The following is an 18937-nucleotide window of genomic DNA, read 5'->3' as shown; positions in this document are numbered from 1 at the left end:
GCCTACCAAAGAAGTCGTGTGTGTTCTGGAAGTGCCAGCAAAACTGGGGGTTGCTGTATTCTCACATCTTACTCCTGCACAGTGGATGTTTGCTTGGGTTTGCCTCAGTCTGAAGTTTAAGACTGGCTCATGCCAGCAGCAGTGACCAGGGGTTGCAGAGCCTTCCAGAAGGGAACACTTTCTGTCTGCCTGCAAATTGAGGCAGCCTGAGCTATTTCAGACCACCCTAACTCTTTCTGGAGGCCAGAGAGTTTGATGGGTTAACTATATTCAAAAGCAAATTCTCTCTTTACATGTGTCTGCAAAACAAAACAAATGACCCCGGACTTTTACGCAGCTCTTGATAGGTTCAGAATCATTCCAAAACTAAGAGCACTTTTTATGTGGCAGCCTGGTCTGACAGCTATATCCTGGGGCTGGAGCAGCAGACCCATCAGCTCACACCAGCTTCTGCTACATGTTTAAGCTGTGCTTGCACTGGAGAATGGAGTCATGGTTATTTGAGCCAGAAAAACACACATACATAAATATATAAAACAATATTGTGTGGTTTCATAAAACACTGCTGCATCCCCAAACAGCTGAGATATGCAGGGACCAAAGTCTATATTTGCTTCACTGAGGTATTATAAAAGCCCTAATTCAGTGCTGAAATTGTCCTGAAGAACACAGTCTGCCACATGAAACAAGTCAGAAAGGAGCTGGGGACTGTGTTAGGGGAAAAGGGAGAAAGGAAAGTCAGTAGTGATACTGATAGAGAAAACCTGCTAGGTTTACAAAGCACAGAGTGCTTGTGGGGGGGTTTACTTCACTAGCTAAAAAACTTCAAGTTTATTAAGCTATTTATTTATTAATCTAGGTACTTGACTTTAAGAACTTCAGTAAAAACCATGTCAGTCCCACTGCTTCCACATTTTAAACAAGCACAATGTAAAAGCAGTAGGACCAGCAAGCTGACAGCATAACCAAGACTGGTTATGACTTTCAGAGACTAAGCAAAGGCATCTAGCTTTTTATATGAGCATATTTCCTACAGTAGCAGCTGAAACATCCAGGTCTCAAACAGAGGGTAGAGAGGCAAAATAAGTCCACAGTTCCTCTTTCACTTGTTTCTTTAATACATATATAGAAGAAAAAATGGTTGTCTACCTCCTGAAAGTTAGATCTTCCACCAGCAGACAAATCATCTTAACAACTACAATTCACTTGAAAACACTGAGGAAAAACTTACTGGCACTAAACTTCAAGAGACCAACAATAATGGATCTCCCACATTTCAGTAACTTTCCCCAAAATGTTGGATAATACTGGAGTGAGGAACCTGGGACCTTAACCAGAGGACAGCATAGTGCAGTCAGTGCCAGATGCAAAGAAAACCTAGATATTTCTAATGAACTGTCCAGGCCCCCAGCTTGCTGAAATACTGCATCCTTGGGATGATGTAGCTCTTTTCAGACTTTCCAAGCCCTACAGTCTCCAGAAGAAAGAAAAAAGCGCATGCAGAAAGGTAAGTGCAAACAGAAGTTACAGCTGAGGATCTTGCTCAGATACCTCCTTGCAGGGGGCATACTCCTGCATGTGCAGGGTATGCGTGCACATGCTGTGATTCCAACTTTGCCTCTGTGTCCAAGCAATGGCTGGGTCCAGTCTCCCTTTGAACTGCAAACTAAAACAGCTCCACCCCTTTGTGCATAATGGAAGGGATAATCTGCCTCACATCTTGCAAATAATTCTCCAGTTCAGCTAAGGCACTAAATCACTATGACTTTTACATCTTAACTGACCACCTGCAGTTCAAGTAACAGCAAATGTGCAAATGTTTTGTCATCACAAGGTTGTTAGGAGGGAGTTACAGAATTAAAGCTCACCCACAAACCTCCCACCCTTGCTGGCCTGCAGCAAATGTAATCCGTGTTGTGCCTCCAGTGACGGGTTCTCCACTTGCATGCAAACAGATTCTTATTGCTAAGCAGCACCTACAGCAGTACATACCTTTGTGCTCCCACTGATTGCACCTCTGTAATTTCCACAGTGTTTACAAATGAGACAGCCTTCGGGCCTCCGTAAGAGGGTGACCTAGGCATCCCTGTGGGGGACGATGGGACCTGGTGGCCTGGAGACTTGTAGGAGCCATTGCTCACCCTGCCCTGTAGTGCTTGATGGGACTGGACGTTATTATTGGCTAAATCAGCTTGTAGAGAGGTTGTGGAAGTCCTTGGTGCTCTTGTCATTGCACTTGAGAGTGAAGACACTGAGGACTGCAGTATAGGGTTCCTTGTGCTAAAACTGGTAGCAGCCATCAGATTGTCTCTAGATCCATATCTCATTGCCATGCTGCGTGGGTCTTCAGAGAGTGTGCTGACTTGCTGAAGGCTGTAAGAGCTAGGGGTGTCATAGACACCTGAGTCTGCAAATACTGAATCAGGGTGCGAGTGGAGGAGCTTCTCCCTCTCTTCCATCTCTTTCCTCTCCTGGATGGATGCCATAATGGTTTTGGAAAGGTTATCATAGCGGACTGGGGAGGGGTCTCGCTGATGTGGAGCTGGACCCCCCAGCACTGGGCTGAAGCTCTGCGGTGGTTGGCGTTGGAGCTCACTTCCCCTTAGATGGCACATTTTGGCTGATAAATAGGGGGAGTGGTACCCAACAGAGCTGACAGCAGAATGGGCAATGCACTTCCTTCCCGAGGGTGACATGGGGTTTAGCAAGCTGTCATATGAAAGACTCCCATTTCTGTTTGATAGGGAATTGGGAGAAAAGATGCTTTTGTAAGGGGTGGAAGCCGTCCCTTCAGACTTTATTGGATGTAGGGGCACTTTGTCTGTCCCTCTCCTGCTAGCAGATTTCAGGCTCAGGGATCGTGAATTGATGGCAAAGGAATCTATTTGGAGTGGGGAAGACTGATAGGTCTTGTGGAGGGAACTCTTCCGGTAGCTGGGAATGTCCAAGCTGGGTTCGGACTGGTAATCAAGGCTCCTGCCATCCTCTTCTATCAAAGCCCCTTGACTGTGTCCCTCCTGCATGGTGATCTAAAACAGAGGTAAATATGAGAAACAGAAGCCAATGATAAGTAAGTACAGGTTTGCTCTCCATAGTGAGTGGATGGGAAGAAAAGAGCTGGAGGTCTTCCCTCAGACTTTCAGCCCAGCTATGACACAGGTTCATTACAAGGAATCTCCTAACTCCTGTTCAGCATATGGATGATCATCTTAGAAGCAAGGAGGAATTAGTCATAGTAAGTGTTAAATAATATAGACAGGAATAGATATGTCAATAAAGGACACTGAAAACACAGAATGAGAGACTTTCTAAGCTGAGACTCAAGTCTCAGTCAAGGTAAATCAGACTGTAATCTGATAATACTGCCCTTGGAAAAAGCACTTCAACTTTTCTACAAATAGCTCTTGAGTTGCAGGATGTCTGGTTTTGCATGCTGAGTCAGAAATACTTTAGGCTTCATTTCAACACACTGGGGACCAGCACACTCTCATCCATCTTGTCCACTTTACTCAGAGCTATGAATATTCAGTAATTCTCAATTCCCAGTAATAGGTCTTCAAAATTAAGCACCTAAGCTTAATTAAAGCAGAGAGGCTCCTTCCCACCATTTAAACAACAAAATGAAACAATTTTCTCTTTTTAATTGCTGTGTAGGAGAGAGTAGCCACATCACAGAAGAAAACATAGGCCATAATTTATTTATGCGCATTGAAACCAGATAGGACTTTACTTCGTTTTACTCTATGAAAGATTGCTTACAGTTCTGCTCATCTGAAATGCCATTCTCTGCTAAAGCAAGTAATTTTTGCAGTTATTTTTAAGGAAAAGTTTGACATAATGCACAAGAAATTGGCTAAATCAGCTATGCAAACGAAGAATTATTATCAGTCACATATTTAGTCAGAGATGCAGTCAATGCAATTTGTTCTTTATCTAATTTCTTTTAAAGGAAAAAAATAAAAAAAAAATCTGTTTTATTCTGAATTTTTCTTCTTTTTTTTTTCTTTGAACTAGAAGATAGGGAAATATGCAAAACAGCTCCCTGTCTTCTAGAGTGTGGTGCTAAATTTGTCCTTCTCTGGAAAAAGGAGACCAAGTGACAGCCTGTAAGGAGGAGGAAAGAGCAATGACGTAGCTTGTAAGTTTATCTGTGCTACTTATCCTCATGCCCTGATCCCTCTTTCCTAACAGCTTTCTCTGCTCAAAAGCAGAATTATATTCACAGGCTGAAGAACTGATACAGAAGAGACAACATGATATTCCTCACACTAGCTAGTCTCTTTCTCTCTATACCTTATATTGAGATATTGCTTGGCAGGCAAATATGTGCCATTCTATCTGCTTGCCAAGTGAACTCCTTTTTGTAATATTCCCACTTGACTACTATAAAGTTGTGACTACTACAAAACTGAACAGTCCACAATGCTGATTATATGCACACCCGTCAGCCTATAGTAACAACATCTTTTTAGGTTAGGATTGAAACAGGAACTCTCAGAGTGAAGATGCTGTACCCTGTTATCATTTCATAGCACTGCCCAGTCTCCTGGCCTAATGAAAACCTATCCTGCACCTATACTCTATCTGTGGCTGTGTACTGAATGAATAGGACAAGCTTGCCTTCCATGGCTCTCCAACTTTTGGCATCATGACCAAAACCACTGTGGCCTATACACTCAAAAGTGCTGGCTGATGCCTGTAAACAGAGTATTTTGAATTGGATGTGAAGCCATTTTTTATGTAATAAAGTGAGGATGCTATGATATTAAACTTTCTGGATACAGTGAACACACTGTTCTCACATTCCCTTTCATAAGCCAATCTTTTCTTCATTAAGTGGACAAACCCAGAGGATAAGATCTACAATTACTGCAGTATGACTAAAACACAAACTTGGTGATAGCTGGAATTCCATCATTTCTCACCATCTTTCTTTTCAAAACAAAAAAGACATTGAAAAAGTTTTCTTCACCATCTAAGGAACATGCTGTCTTATTTCAATATTGCTATAGTCAATTATATATCTCTACCATGTTTTCCTTTCTTTTATGTTACCCACTTCCTGTTATTGCAGGGGTGACATTGAAGCTCCTGGTGAAAATAACTGTAAGACTACTGCGTTGTGTGTGGTATGTGTGTTTTAAGGGTATCATCTCCACTGGTGTGTGAAGACTTGGATACATATTACAAGCATACAGTTAGACCAGTGATTTTAAAACTGCTGTTCTCAGGCCCTAGGGGGGCAAGGAATATTTGTAATAAATCCATGAGAAATAAGCAAGAAAAACGAGTTTATCAGCAGTGGACTTAGTTTTGCACACTGCTTCCAAAGGAAACAGTTGTAAACTGTTTCAAAACTCCTAAGCAAAAGTGAAAACAGAATTCCAGAGCAAGTCTCTCTAATTGTCTGGACTTCTGTTTTCTTGATAGGCGGAAATGATGCCAAGTATTAGGAAGTTTTGTTGTTTTTTTTTTTCCATATAACCTAAATGTTGTAAGAAAGTGCTCAGGAAGGTCAAACATGAGTAATCTTCCATTAATTTTAACTAAAACATCTCTTGGGATGCTTTAAAAGTTGTTTCTGTTTTGCAAGCTGATATCTTAAGGAATCACTGAGCATGTTGCCTGTTGGCTAAAAGCTCTCATCCAGAAAAGCGCTAAGCATGCCCAGCTCTCTCTGAAGTGAATGTGAGTTGGCACCTATGTCTGGAGAAGCCAACGGGAAATGACACTTCTCAGCATCTCAGGATCAGGCCGAGAGACTGGTAAAGCAGCAGCTCATGCCTGTCAGCAGGACTGACATGTCAAGCTCAACAGAGGAAAGGTGCAAAAGCAGACATGTTTTCCTAGGGAGCACAGTGCAAATATACACGGTCGCACAACAATGCCAAGTGTTGTTATTTACTTTCACACTCTGACATTCACTAGAGCCCTGCAATGAATTTATCCTCAGCTCCATGCTGCCTGGTGTTAGATGGGAGCAGACTCTCCCAGGCTCACTCACCTGCTCAGCTGTAGCATGGTAGTGCACTTTGGGATTGTTGGTGAAAGCTGGTCGGTACTTGTACATGGCAGGTGTAGGAGGGCTGATAAGTTTGGGTGAAAGGCTGCCTTCTGTAAAAGAGGAAAAGAAAAGAGGACTTTCTATTGAAATGTGTGGACAGAAAGCTATCATTCCTAATTCCTTGCTATCCATGGTCTGCTGCAAACAGATCTGTTCTGGAAAGAATAAAACTGGCAGTATTTTTGTGCAGAATTTCACTAAAATCAATGGGGTCCTTGTGGAAATAGCCGTACATTGCCATGAGATCAACAATTTGGAGCGAAGAAACAAGATGTAATATATTAAGTGGGGTGACATATTTTGGTGAATAGTAATTTTGCCATAACTTGAAATATCAGATTTGAAATATCAGCTAGTTTTGTCTGAGAAAAAAATGAGAGGTTTTGTTAATACTAATAAAGCTTTAATTTCACATTTCCATAAAATAAATAATTCAGCTTGCAATACCTAAGCATTTCATGCTAATATTTCTGATTCCCTAGGTCAAAATAAAAATTTTAATTTTAAAATTGATCAAAAATTTAAAAAGGTGGTTAAAAGGGTTTAAAAACTCTGCAAAACTGATCTGAAATATCCAACCTCGGCTTGAATGAATACTTCAAGCTACTTTTCTCTCGCTTTACTGCTCTGAACTCCTATAAATAGAAAAAAAACCTTTACCCAGATCCCGTTACTGTTTTGAAAGAATACCAGAAGCTTTTTAAAGAGGCTAAATATTTTCTTACTATTGAAAATAAAACACTGATCATGTAACTATACCTTCACTGGTCCCCAACTGGCCTTTCAGCTCAGAGTACTTGCTTGGATCTCCTTTGGGTGGGAGAGGTGGTTGCACATCCATACTTTTATCCTCCAGACCTTCCAGGCTAATTTTGGACTGAAAATGACCAAAGAGTCAGTCATTACTCACAACTTGGTTAAATAACAGCACATGTCAGAGTGCTGGATGTACCTCAGAACAAGAATTACCTATTCTACAATGACAAACATGATTTAGCATCCACTGCAGACAACGACTGTCACCTGTAAAATTAGCATTGTCATAACAAGCCAGTATAATTTTAAATGCACTATCCTAGTATACTTGGCATGCTAAATAACATTATCATCATGCTAGCTTATATGTGGTAGAAGGCACTGATGTTTTCTAGTATTTTTCAGCAACTTCCCAGGCAGAGTGTAACGAATAACTATCCACAAAATCTTTCAAAGTGTCTTCTTCTGAATCCACTGCTCTTTATGTGACTAAACAATTCCTTCTCTCTATTTCATAACAGGAGAAACTGAAAAAGAGAACTCAGCTTCTGAGACAGTATTTCTTTCACTGGACCACAAGACTTTGTACAGTCTGGAAGCTCAAAACCTTTGCAGTACAACAGCTGACCTGGTGGTACAAGGCTTCCCACAAAGTATTAGATTTGTTAAAATTAATTTGGAACTAAGAGGTGGCAACTCATGGGACAGAAAGTAGCTATTGCAAAGAACAGCCAGATCCAGAAGATGCCCAGAGGTATTCTATTACAGAGCTGCAAAAACAGCTGGATCAAGAGCTGCTGTTACTGAATCTGGCTTACTTTCACAGGAGGAAGTATACAACAAGGACTCAACCTCCATTATTTTCTAAAACAAACAAACAAAAAGCATCATCTCAGAGATTTTCTATTACAAACTCTTTCTCAGGCTTCATAATGCTCAATCCATGCTCTTCAAAAGCAGTGCTTGAAGGCTGCCTTACCTTGCTCCGGTTGAGGTTGGCTTGGATCCCATTGTCACTGATCTTCACTGTGATCTGACGCTCAGATAAATCAGGTCTGAGGAAAGGAGGCTTCACACTCACAACTTGCTTTTTCTTGGGCTCAACTATGTACCTGATTAATTTTTCAACAGTCAGCATTACAATAAACAATAACCTACAAACAAGGTATAGAGACAAAAAAATCTTCCTGCTTCTAGGGTATGATTTGAGTCAGAATCTAGATAAGCAGACTCCATTTCACCAGATGTAATAATTAAAAAGCAATAAAAAGAGCTTAGTGATCAAAAAGAGAGGATGCATTGAAAATCCCAAGCAATTTCTGCGACTGTGATGGACATGAGTGCAATTCACATGAAGAGAAAGAGAGGCCTACTGCCAGTGGAAGTGATTTACTATATCTTACCTAGTTAACACAAAACAGCTTTCCTGTGGTGGAAAACAATGGGTGCGGCAGTAAGACCCAGCACATGGGGAGTTAACATGGAGAATATGATGTGCAGTCAGTTTTAGCTTACCACATGGTCACTTGTGTATGTAGCATGTTTAGTGTTTTCAAATAAAGGGATGTAAAAGAAACAGACAGGCCTATAGGAAGCGACAAATTTAAATGGCATTGGCTGACTTTAGATATCTAATTTCTTTCTAGTTGACTAGAATTCTGTAAGTGCAAATGGGCAGTGGCTGTACAATGCATAAATATCAATACACACAAAAGATTTCTCTGTTTTATCTAGTGAACAGGACATTCTAGTAGTGATGGTTCAGTGATTTTCAATACACAGGACAATTTGAACTGGTCTTCACAAAACACAAACATTCTGCTTGCTGAAAGTCTGAGAATAGCCATGATGATGATAGTACTCACACCCCTCTCAACAGGAGTGTCTCCCAGCTTCTAATATCTAGCTCTCTTAAAGTATCTTGACCTGATTTTCATGTTTCAGTAATTTTGAGAAGCAGCCATTCCAGTGTCTTCACTGTAACACACATAACAGTCTTTTAGGACTTATTTGTTGCACAGCAAAGGAAAGAGAAAAAGAATGGAGGCAGATAATAGTGCCAGGGTCTGGAATCGCTCAACACCCTGAAAAGGTTCAAATAAGTCTTCTTGTAGTATGACTATTAACATGTCTGCATGCTGGACATCTCCTGCACCTAGGATATTTATACTCCATCTGATCTACTGCATTAAAATCCTGGTTTTAAAATGTGAAATGATAAATCCATTTCCCCAAAAATAGAAAGCCATAAATAAATCCCAAGTTCCATGATACAGACTTCATTGAAAATCTGTTTTATGATAATGAAAGTGCCAGTGAGATTGAAAACCACAGCAGCCTTAAATTAGATTTAAGTCTTAAGGAGAAAGGCTGATTTTAGATTCTTGCCTTTTCTCCAGCAGATTAGAATACCAGGATGATGACTGTACAGTGCAAAAGTCATGTTGGGAATAAGGTAACATATGAAAACTTACCTTGTTACTGAAATCCACTAGGTAAGTTAGTGAAATCTAGGTTATAGGCTTTTGATACAAGTTGACATGCTCATTCCAAATAAACATTTCTGGGATGAGGGTTATGAATAACATGAAGAAAGCAACTGCTTGGACAGGTTTGCGCAATGCAACAGTGGAACGGCTACCACAGAGCTCTGCCTTCAAGAGTGTTTTGCTTTACTTCCCTGATATTTCATCAATGGTCCTTTACTTGTGAGCCCAACCAAGCACATTTTCTTCCTCTGTCCCAACAACTACTCCATCTCCCTCACTCCCAGCTGAAGCATTTCTCTTACCTGGGAGCCAAGGGGCTGCAGAGAACATGTTCCACATTTCCACAGCATCCTCGGGTAAAGGGATTCACTCCTCCACGGAATTTACCTGTCACCTGCAAACATATTCAGGACAGTGCTCAAACCTTTGGTTACATAAAAATCATCATCCAACCCTCAGAAAGCCAAGAACAAGTATGCCTTACTCTGACCCTAGTGTCCTTCCCAAACAGATCCCAAACATTCTTTGAATGCTGCACTTCCTCTCTCCTGCTCTAACACACCATCTTCATCACCTGCTTCTAGCTAGGAAGCACACCAACTAAAGACCCCTTCCCAAAAGGGCAGTGTGCTGAATGTGACTGAGTTTCAAAGTGGCAAGGTTCACCTGTCCATGCCGCCCCTGTAATTAGATTCGTGCCTGCTGCAGCCAAACTTCCTGCTTTTGTCCCTTCCATTGCTGTCACTTCCACTCCTCTGCTCCTTGGCAAGTCCCCTCCAAACAAACAGGAATGTCAATTCAACATTCGTAATGTTGGATGAAAGCAATGTTTCCTTTCTGTCAGCTTCCCATCGCTAGCGGCAAATAGTACGAACCCCTGCCTTATGCAGGAGGGTGCCAGGAACTCCCTGGTGATTACGATGTTTGCTTGGAAATGAGCTAGTTTAATAAAAGCCAAGCCTCATTAGACTGGTGGGATCCATTCAAAGCTTCATAAGCTTTGTAAAGGGTTTGTATTCTCTACAGGCAGATACTTGAAAGTAACCATATGGGGATAAATACCAATAAAGCCAGAGAGATTAATAGTGATTGCCATTAAAAGCATTACTGTTGCTGTTTGCAAGTAATGAATTTTAATCATCTCATAGTTTTGATCTAGCAACAAGTTTAGAGAGTACCAGAAATACTTTAATTACTTGCACATAAAATAACAACGATTAAATGATTTTGCAATATATTATGCTGGTCTCTTTGATATAACATAAAACTCTTTAAAAGGCCAAGAGAGAAATGTTGGAAGTTATGAGGGTTGGAAGACTAACCTTATGACTAAGCCATGGGCCTGAGACATTTGGCACATGTGCATTTAATCCTGCACTTAAGCTGATTTGTGCCAGATGCTGGCAAAGCTCTTCATATCTCTGTGCCCATTTTCTCAAACACAACATGAAAATAAAATTTCTCTAACTAGCAGATTACAGTACTAATTATATCAATTTGGTTTCTAGAGTAGCTTGAAATCCACTGATAGAAAGCAGCCTAAGAAGGAAGGATATTTATTTACTCTATTCAAAAACTAAAAATACCAGGATATGAGCAGATGTTGGGTTATGGGTTATTTTGATTCCATAAAAGAATTTCAGAGGCATTTGTAAAGCTCACAAACATCTTAAATCAGCCTCTGTGAACTCCTCAATCACAGTTTGCCTACTATGAATGCTCAAACCCAATGGACTCTGAACAAATACCAAAAATTTACAATAAAATACCAAAAAGGTCTGTACCGCTGCCTATAAAAGTTACTGGGAAAAAAGGAAAAGTGTAGCTAAACATATTGTAACTGGAAAGCTGAGAGCAGATAATGTTACAGATAGGCAGTACACGCAACTGAACAGAAACTAAAACTATATTATATTTAATCTGCAGAATGGCATAGGAAAATGAATTAATCTTAAGTGGTTTGGTAGCTCAGGAAATCAAACCAAGCTAGGATACATTTTCCAATAGTTATTTCAATCAAGTTAAACATAAAATTCTCAACTTTCTTAATGTTTATGTAGCCACAAACACAGCAAGTTAAAATTTTACCTTTTTCTCAATTTAAATCTTTCCTTTCTCTTCAGTCTAAAACTTTCATGAACAGTTTTCATTACTGCACAAAGACAAGCTTAAAACAGACCATGATTTGGGCTATGAGACCAAAATGCCCTGGGTTTCATGCTACTATTGTAGCATGAACTACTATTGTAGGATGTACTATTGTTAACACTATCAAACCTTATTTTTGGCCAAAATCAGTTTTACAGTTAAGAGCAGCTGATTCCAAGGAGGACAGAAAAAGCATTAAAAGATCTACAGCTACGGTAAGCCTGCTTTGTTCAGAGGCCATGTTAGGCAACACTTCAGGATGACTTCAGCTTCTTTGCGTATGTAAACCTCCCACACTATTCTGGATAGAAGTTTGTATTGTCTCTTGTGGGATAGGAGACCATCTTATCCCAGTTCCTGAAGGCCTGGCCTCAAGACAGATGTCTTCAACTCTTACAGTCTGCAGAGAAGCCATATAAGCATGTAAGCATGGAGACGTCAGCCTGCAGACAGCTAGAAGCACGCTGCTCAGCATGAGCTACAGAGCACCCAGAGGTGCAAGAGCAGTAGAAATGCATTTGATAAAAAACTGAAAAAGAAGTGTGATGTGAGAAACGTAGTGTGTGAGGGGCACTTTGAGTGGAGCTGAGACTGGCAAAGCCCTGGAATGCACACAATTAATTAACATTGGGAAGAAAGCTGAAAATGCTGTGTGCAGCTGACTGGCACCTTGCGTAACCCAGTGTCAAGCTTTCTAACTGAGCTACCCCTTATGAACTGCAGGGCCAGGGATCCCATGACTAGATTGCTACTACCCGTATCGTGCTATTGATATGCACAGGCATATTGGTCTGGATCCCTCACACAGGGGCTGTGGGTTATATACATTTGAGTAACTGAGCAGCAGAACTGAAGTTTTACAGGCTTTTTGGCACAAGATGTCATGTTGGCACTTGGTTTGGAGAAGCAAAACAAGTTAAAACCAATAGCCTCTCCATGTGTGTGCATATATGCATGAGAACAAGAGACAGACAAAGAGAGTGAGACAAAGAGCTAGTTCAGCCCTTAATATGTGCACTGTGGGTTAGCTGGAGGAGTTCAAAATATCAGGAGACAGGGCAAAAGCATGATTTAATCTTTTCCTTTCTTTCCTTCATTTAAACTTATGGTTTCTTCAGTCTGACTCATAAAGTTTGAACTTCTGGGGTTGATGATACTCCAGATAAAATCTATTTCAAGGCCATGAGCAGATTTTAAATGGTAAATAAGCCTGCAATGATCCTCTATGGTTAGAAGGGGGAAATCTTTGCTTGTAGTGCATTCAAGAAAAAAATTTGAGAAAACCAGGCAGACTTCCTTGATCTTCATGAAAGCTCCAAATCTGCTGAGATTTGGATTGTTTTTTGCTTTACCTAAGCTGACTTGCTGACTTTCCTTCCCAACTCGACATCTTAGCCACCAACACAGAGAAAGATTGCTTCTTACCTGTTCATTCGTTGTGCGCCCTCGGGCCACTAGAACAATATGGAAGCCAGTGAGACCAATGACTGGAATAAAGAATAACCCAGCCACACACATAACAGCCATTCTGTATGCAGGAGTTAAAGAAACTGGGGTAAGTGAAGGGAAAAAGAGGCTATGAAGGAGAGGGAGAGGAAAAGGAGCAAAAATGTATCTTGGAAACAGGGAGGGTGTCCCTCACCTTTAATTATTTAACTGAATGTAACTGCTCCTAGCCTAAGTCCTTGTAGTTGACATGGCTAAAAATAATGTGAACTCACTGATTTTGATTCTAACCATATTGTAAAGACCATTCTGCACTAATGTATCAACAGATGTACCACCCCTAAGAGCCAGCAGTTCATGTATTACACTAACATGCAGGGGGGCTGCTTCCAGGGCAAACTCTCTTTTAAAATACAGTAACTTTTAAATAGAGTAAATGGTATCCAGCAGTTTAGAGTCATACCCATTGGAAGTAAAATTCAGGGAGGCAGCACATTCTTCTGCTGGGCTGTCATGGAAAAGACTAAGATCAAAGACCAAAACAAAAGGTCAGAGTTTTGGGAATAACTAATGGTTATACAGGTAAAATGAGTGCAGAGGAAAACCTGCACTAAGCATTTACATGGTAAGAGTAATGGAGTATCAGCAGAGGAGTAGATCTCCACCAGTTCCAGCAAGCCAAATCTTCAGATTCATTCTTTCACATTTCCCTCAAGGCCACCTTGGGTCTTGAAAGACCAAAAAGAAGGATACGTAATGGTAGTATGAGCTGCTCCCAGCTTTTCCATATGGTTTAGTACGAAGATGAGCCCAAAGGTGAATACTCCAACCATGTGCGTACTTAAGGACAGCAAGAAGAGAAAAAAATAGCGATAGTTCCTCCGTCCTATGCAATTGTTGACCCATGGGCAGTGATGGTCAAAATCCTTGTAAAGAAAGGGAGAGATAGGGAACAATATCCAAACAATGAAAGGAAATATATTGTCTTGGAAAGAAATCTGAGCTATCGTCAGTAAAATTACATCAGGCTACTCTGCAGCTTTACAACAGGCTAGAATCTCCTTTTAGGGCTTACGACCAAGTGGTTTCTGTCTCTATGGATGGAAAGGTACTTGAGTGTTTATAGGGTTCAAAAAGAGTTACAAAAAATGAAAGGTTATTTATCTGCTAGCAGCAGATGCACTAATTTTTTATCATCACTAGCATGAGTCATCAATAAGAATGACGTTGTTATAACCTAGAATGTTCTGAAGATGCAATACTGCTGCAGGATTCTCTGCCCCACATTTTTGCATTTCTATTTATCTGGATGAAACCACTTTAAACAATGCACATGATGTGCACACTTTTTTACCAAGCAGGTCCCCAAAGAAAAGCAACAGCTGGATAAGACACAGGCAAAGTTCTGCACAAGATCTTTAACAGCTATGAACCTGACTATTTGTCTCAGTTAAAAGTTCAAAGTCTCTCCTAAAGACAGATCCCTTCTACCAGGAGATTTAATAATGAGGGCAAGCCACAGACACATTCCAAGTGCATTTATACAGTTTCATAAGCACATAAATCCACTGTCTTCAATGGGATTATTTTAGACGTTTGAAGACAGGATCAGGTGCAAGAAATAACCCCTTCTTATTTCTGTATTCTTCAGAATCAATAGCTCACACTTATTACAACAACAAATGGTTTATTCTTTGTTTTGTGGTAATGTTATTTTTAAACATTCCTCAATGACGACAAAGGGGGTTTTTGTATTTTTAAGTTTTGCACAATGTATTTACCAAAATTTACAAAATACAAGAATGCGGACTGGAGCTTTTTCAAAGCACATTAGAAAATGACAGGTCTTTTAATATAGATCATTTCAGGCTATATCTGAAATGCTGACATAGCATATGTTTATTATGCAGATCTGATTGTATGCAGCTCAAAATATCTATGGATTGAAACTGCGTAAGTAACCACCACAAACACTTCAGTAAAGAAAACAAAAAAATCTGACTACTTTGGTCACAGTTTCATTTTTGGGTCCCTCTGGTCACAGCAGGCTTTAGGTTTCAAATGATTTTATTTCTGCAAGTGTTGTCAGCTTTTGTTGTTTGTTCATTTTTATCAAATTAACTCAAAAGTTTTCTATTTGGGAAAGGAATTTTTATTGCACATTCTAGATTAAAAGTGGAAAGATGTGAATTACAACCCTGAAAGGGTTCCACATGGAACAGCCAGTAGTCACTCCTATCACTGTCTGCAAGCTCTTGTAGAATAGATGAGTGGGAAATAAGCATCACAAGAATCAATAAAACATGCTGTTTAAGACCATGATTTATTGATTCAGAAGTCATTAATGCTTTTTGCCTATATTCCTCCACAGCAGTCATAATTTAATTATACAAGCAGAGCATCTTACTTGCCCACCAGAATAGTAAGGAACATTCAACTGATCTGACCATCAATAAAACTTCTGGAGAGCTAGAGAGAGTCACCTTGCATTCTGCTACTTTATTTTGGTTCCTTTTGGATTTTCACCCATTGTCACTTCTGCTGCAGAAAGAAATGCCTCCATGGAGGCCTTATGGCATCATGAAATGGCAATTGTTTATGCCATTGAGTTCTGAGCAATCTTCTTCTGAGAAAATTTCATTTGTTCAAAATGAACTTTCATGCTGAGCCACTGGGGAGCGCAGAAGAAGGAAATTCCATGGGTCAACTGAGAATTTACCATCATCTGAACAATGCTCAAGAGCTTGGATTAGTGAAAGCATTTATGTTTTAAAACAAGGAATATGTGACTCAGGTTTTCCACAAAAAATCCAGCTCTGTTCAACAATTCACAGCAATCTGAAGAAACTGATGCAACTTACGAATAGCTGTCGCTATTCCTCTCTACCCAGGGACCTTGGCAGCTCCTTACTCTCCAGCTTCCCGAATCCTGCATTCTTCTAAAGCCTTCTGCAACAGGACAGCCTTGTCCTATTTACTGATGGTTATTAGGCACAGCACTGCTTCCAGATAATTACAACTTAGATATATATTGCCCTGAAGGAGAAAATGACTGACACAAGATAAATCCAGGCAGCCTTCCTCTCACAAGTAACTGAGCTGCTTTCTTTGGGACTATTCCCTTGCTTACGGCAAAGAGGATTAGGACAAAGATGGTATACACAGTATTCTAGCTGACGTTGGTACTTTTTTCCTTTTCTGATTAGTAATTCCTTTCATCTTAATGGTACAGCTGAATATATTTTAGACATATTAAAGATTTCATCTTTCTTTTGGAAAAAAAAAATAGACCTTGCAGCAGAAATGATCCTTAAGAAGTGAAATTTTTAGCTCAGCAATAAAAAATCCCCCCTGGCAATATGCTGCTGTGGATACAGCACTCTGTACTTACAAACCTGGGAGATGTTTATAGCCCAGAAAAGCACATTTTACTGTTTGGGGTTATTTTTTAAAATCCTGTGCCTCACCAAGACCCTAAAGCTATTAAGAAACATGAAAACCCATAATTCAGAGCAACCAACATTAGAGTCATGAGTGAGCTTGGGTGTTGAAACAAATATGGGGTCCTTCTATTTACTGGAGAACAAGTGCTAAATCCTGAGCTTGGTTTTCCTAAAGCTCATACACCATTCTAGCTTCCCTGTTTGTCCACTAATGTAGGCACCAGTTTGTTCTGAATTGAATGTTGAGTGGTACACTCATACATGACAAGTTACAATGGTTCACCATGTATTTCCTGCTCTCCTGAACTCTGCCTCTGCATCAACTCTTTCATTTACCCCTTCTTTACATTCATGATCCCTTAGCTGTTTCAATGAAAATACAGCCAGCATTATAAAAGTTTATTCTAATTATTACTAGCAACAAAGCCGACATCAAACATTATTGTGTATTTAACCATCATAACTGAGGGCTATGTTTCAAATGGTACTGATTAGTAGGAGTCCATCAACAAGGTTACAGCTGAGAACTTTCAAGAACTGAAATACTGGGGGAAGCACCTAACTGCATGTTTTCAGTAAGATATGCAACCCCATCACTGAGGCAAAACCAAGAGATCACATAATCAACAGAACTGTTACCTCAACACAGTTGTCACAGACACTGCAGTGGGAGCAGCGTGGAGGGCGGTAGAAGTGGCAGGTAGCACACCATTTCATCCGTACTTGGATTCCTTTAATCTCCACGTTCTTGTAGAGTGGAGCTCTGAAGTCATCATCTTTATCTTCATCTTCATCTGCTGCTCAATGCAAAACTAAAAGTTAGTGGAAATAGGGTAAAGATAAAAGAGCTAATTCAGTCAGTGCCTTGGATACAGGGGCACTGCATGTGCTCTTGGGCTTGTCAGACAAATAACAAAGCGGTGGAAGTGAGGGACTGTCAGAACTGGTTGTTCAGGCTACAGAACACTCCAGTGATCAAGGCTCATTTTAGCATCTCCCATAAGAGTGCTGTGCAGCCTTACCAGCTCCTGGATAAAGAGAGGTGCCTGAGTCTTATCTTATGAATAAGACGAGCTGCAGACTAGAGTCAAAGGGGAGATGGAAATCACCCAAGCTTTTGTGAGATGTTCTGTTGCATGCACTTGGGATTAATTCAATGCTAGCCTACCAGCAGATAAAGTGAAAGGAATTACATCAACAAGTATTAGAAGATCGTGCTAGCTCAAACCTCAGAAGGGAACCAAGATGACCCTAAGTGACAACAAAAAGAGTGTCAGTCCACAATCATCCCAAAGACCTGTTGCCCCAGGAAGTCTGAGTCCACAGTGAGATTTACCATTCTGAAGCTATCTGTGTGCCCATGGAAAGTCCTTGCATCAGTCCTTACTCATTTATAGTGCATCCTGTGCTCATCTCTTCATAGCATACCCAGAACGCTCTTGCTTTAGTAGCAGTACATAACTGGGAAGATCTCACCTCTCTCAAAGGCAGAATGGTTTACTGATCTGAGCACAGGACTGGGACTCGGGAAGTCCTGTATCCTAATTTTCCCACTCTGTGGCCTTGAGCTAGTCATTTAGCTTTTCTTTGCCATTAGTAAGATGAGGATGACAATATCGCAGTCATCTTATTAGGGACAACGCAGAGAGCAGATGGTTTATCGTCTCAGCTAAGCTCTGCCCTGTTTAAGAAAAGAGGCCATTTAAAAATAAATGCACAAAATAAAAGCCACACTACAATAGCAAATACATATTGTGAAGAAAAGGAAGAACATGAGAAAGGCGTTCATGAAAGTTCATCTTTTATTCTAGATTCCTGGGATCTTTATTTGTTTCCTTTTGACACAGGAAATCTAAGAAGTTCGCAGCTATTTAACACCTGGTTAAACATTATAGTGCAGCTGGCATTGGCTGACCAAATTAGGTGGAATTTGATAATACTGTCCCAGTGGGCCATCAATCACCGTCATTTAGTTCTATATTAAATCTTCTCTAAATGTGCTATCATGATACAATCTCCACTGACTTCAGAGGGAGTTTCTCCCTTCACTTAGATGAGCTCGGAATCTGGCTCAGCTACCATATTTACCTTTCAGGAATATTCTCTGGATTAATGTTTGTGTATGGAAGTAGAGTGCTATACTGGCATCATTCTCTATAATTTCCCTTCATGACTAGTCAGTGGGACTCCTAGTGAGAGCTAGACTGTAAATCCCTTAGGCACTTCTATAAATACAATCTTTATATCCTTCAATACTATTATAAACTAGCCCATGCTGTATAATTCATGTGGGCATATCAAAACAAGACACTAGAACAATTAAACCATTTAAGCTCTTGTAAAAAACCCTGACTATGCAGACAAAAAGTCTGCACATTGTACATATCTACATGCAATTAAATACATTAGTCTTGCAGAACTGACACATACTTGAAGAGTTTGTATAATATAGATTCACATCAAAAATACTGGAAGCCAGTTTGTAGTTGGTATCTGTAATGTGTCAGCAACAAACACTGCCAGTCTCAACCCAGGCTGTAAATCAGATTTGTCAGTGTAGCCCCAATATCAGTGACTTAATAATTCCTTTC

General features: G+C 40.2%; 1 protein-coding gene across 5 annotated transcripts in view; it reads right to left on the bottom strand.

The window, feature by feature from the left end:
- The window catches only part of ZDHHC8 (zinc finger DHHC-type palmitoyltransferase 8), a 124594-nt gene that overhangs the window by 5499 nt on the left and 100158 nt on the right, over window positions 1–18937 (bottom strand). For 4 of the 5 annotated variants that reach the window (XM_061465628.1, XM_061465629.1, XM_061465627.1 and 1 more), the window contains 8 exons: window positions 16986–17143; window positions 13657–13829; window positions 12883–12985; window positions 9612–9703; window positions 7800–7932; window positions 6824–6941; window positions 6005–6114; window positions 1993–3029 (listed from right to left, as the gene is read on the bottom strand). In XM_061465628.1, coding sequence (XP_061321612.1) covers window positions 1993–3029; window positions 6005–6114; window positions 6824–6941; window positions 7800–7932; window positions 9612–9703; window positions 12883–12985; window positions 13657–13829; window positions 16986–17143 — 1924 coding nt within the window. Of the gene's footprint in view, window positions 1–1992; window positions 3030–6004; window positions 6115–6823; window positions 6942–7799; window positions 7933–9611; window positions 9704–12882; window positions 12986–13656; window positions 13830–16985; window positions 17159–17774; window positions 18028–18937 lie in introns of all 5 variants that reach the window. The other variant, XM_061465630.1, reaches the window with a different exon arrangement.

Source organism: Pezoporus flaviventris, unplaced genomic scaffold (assembly GCF_033815535.1).
Source record: "Pezoporus flaviventris isolate CSIRO_AGI_PZ_B2104156 unplaced genomic scaffold, CSIRO_AGI_Pfla_v1 ptg000041l, whole genome shotgun sequence".
Lineage (NCBI taxonomy): Eukaryota > Metazoa > Chordata > Aves > Psittaciformes > Psittacidae > Pezoporus > Pezoporus flaviventris.
The sequence above is the reverse complement of the archived record's forward strand: the minus strand, read 5'-3'. Positions and strand labels throughout refer to the sequence as shown.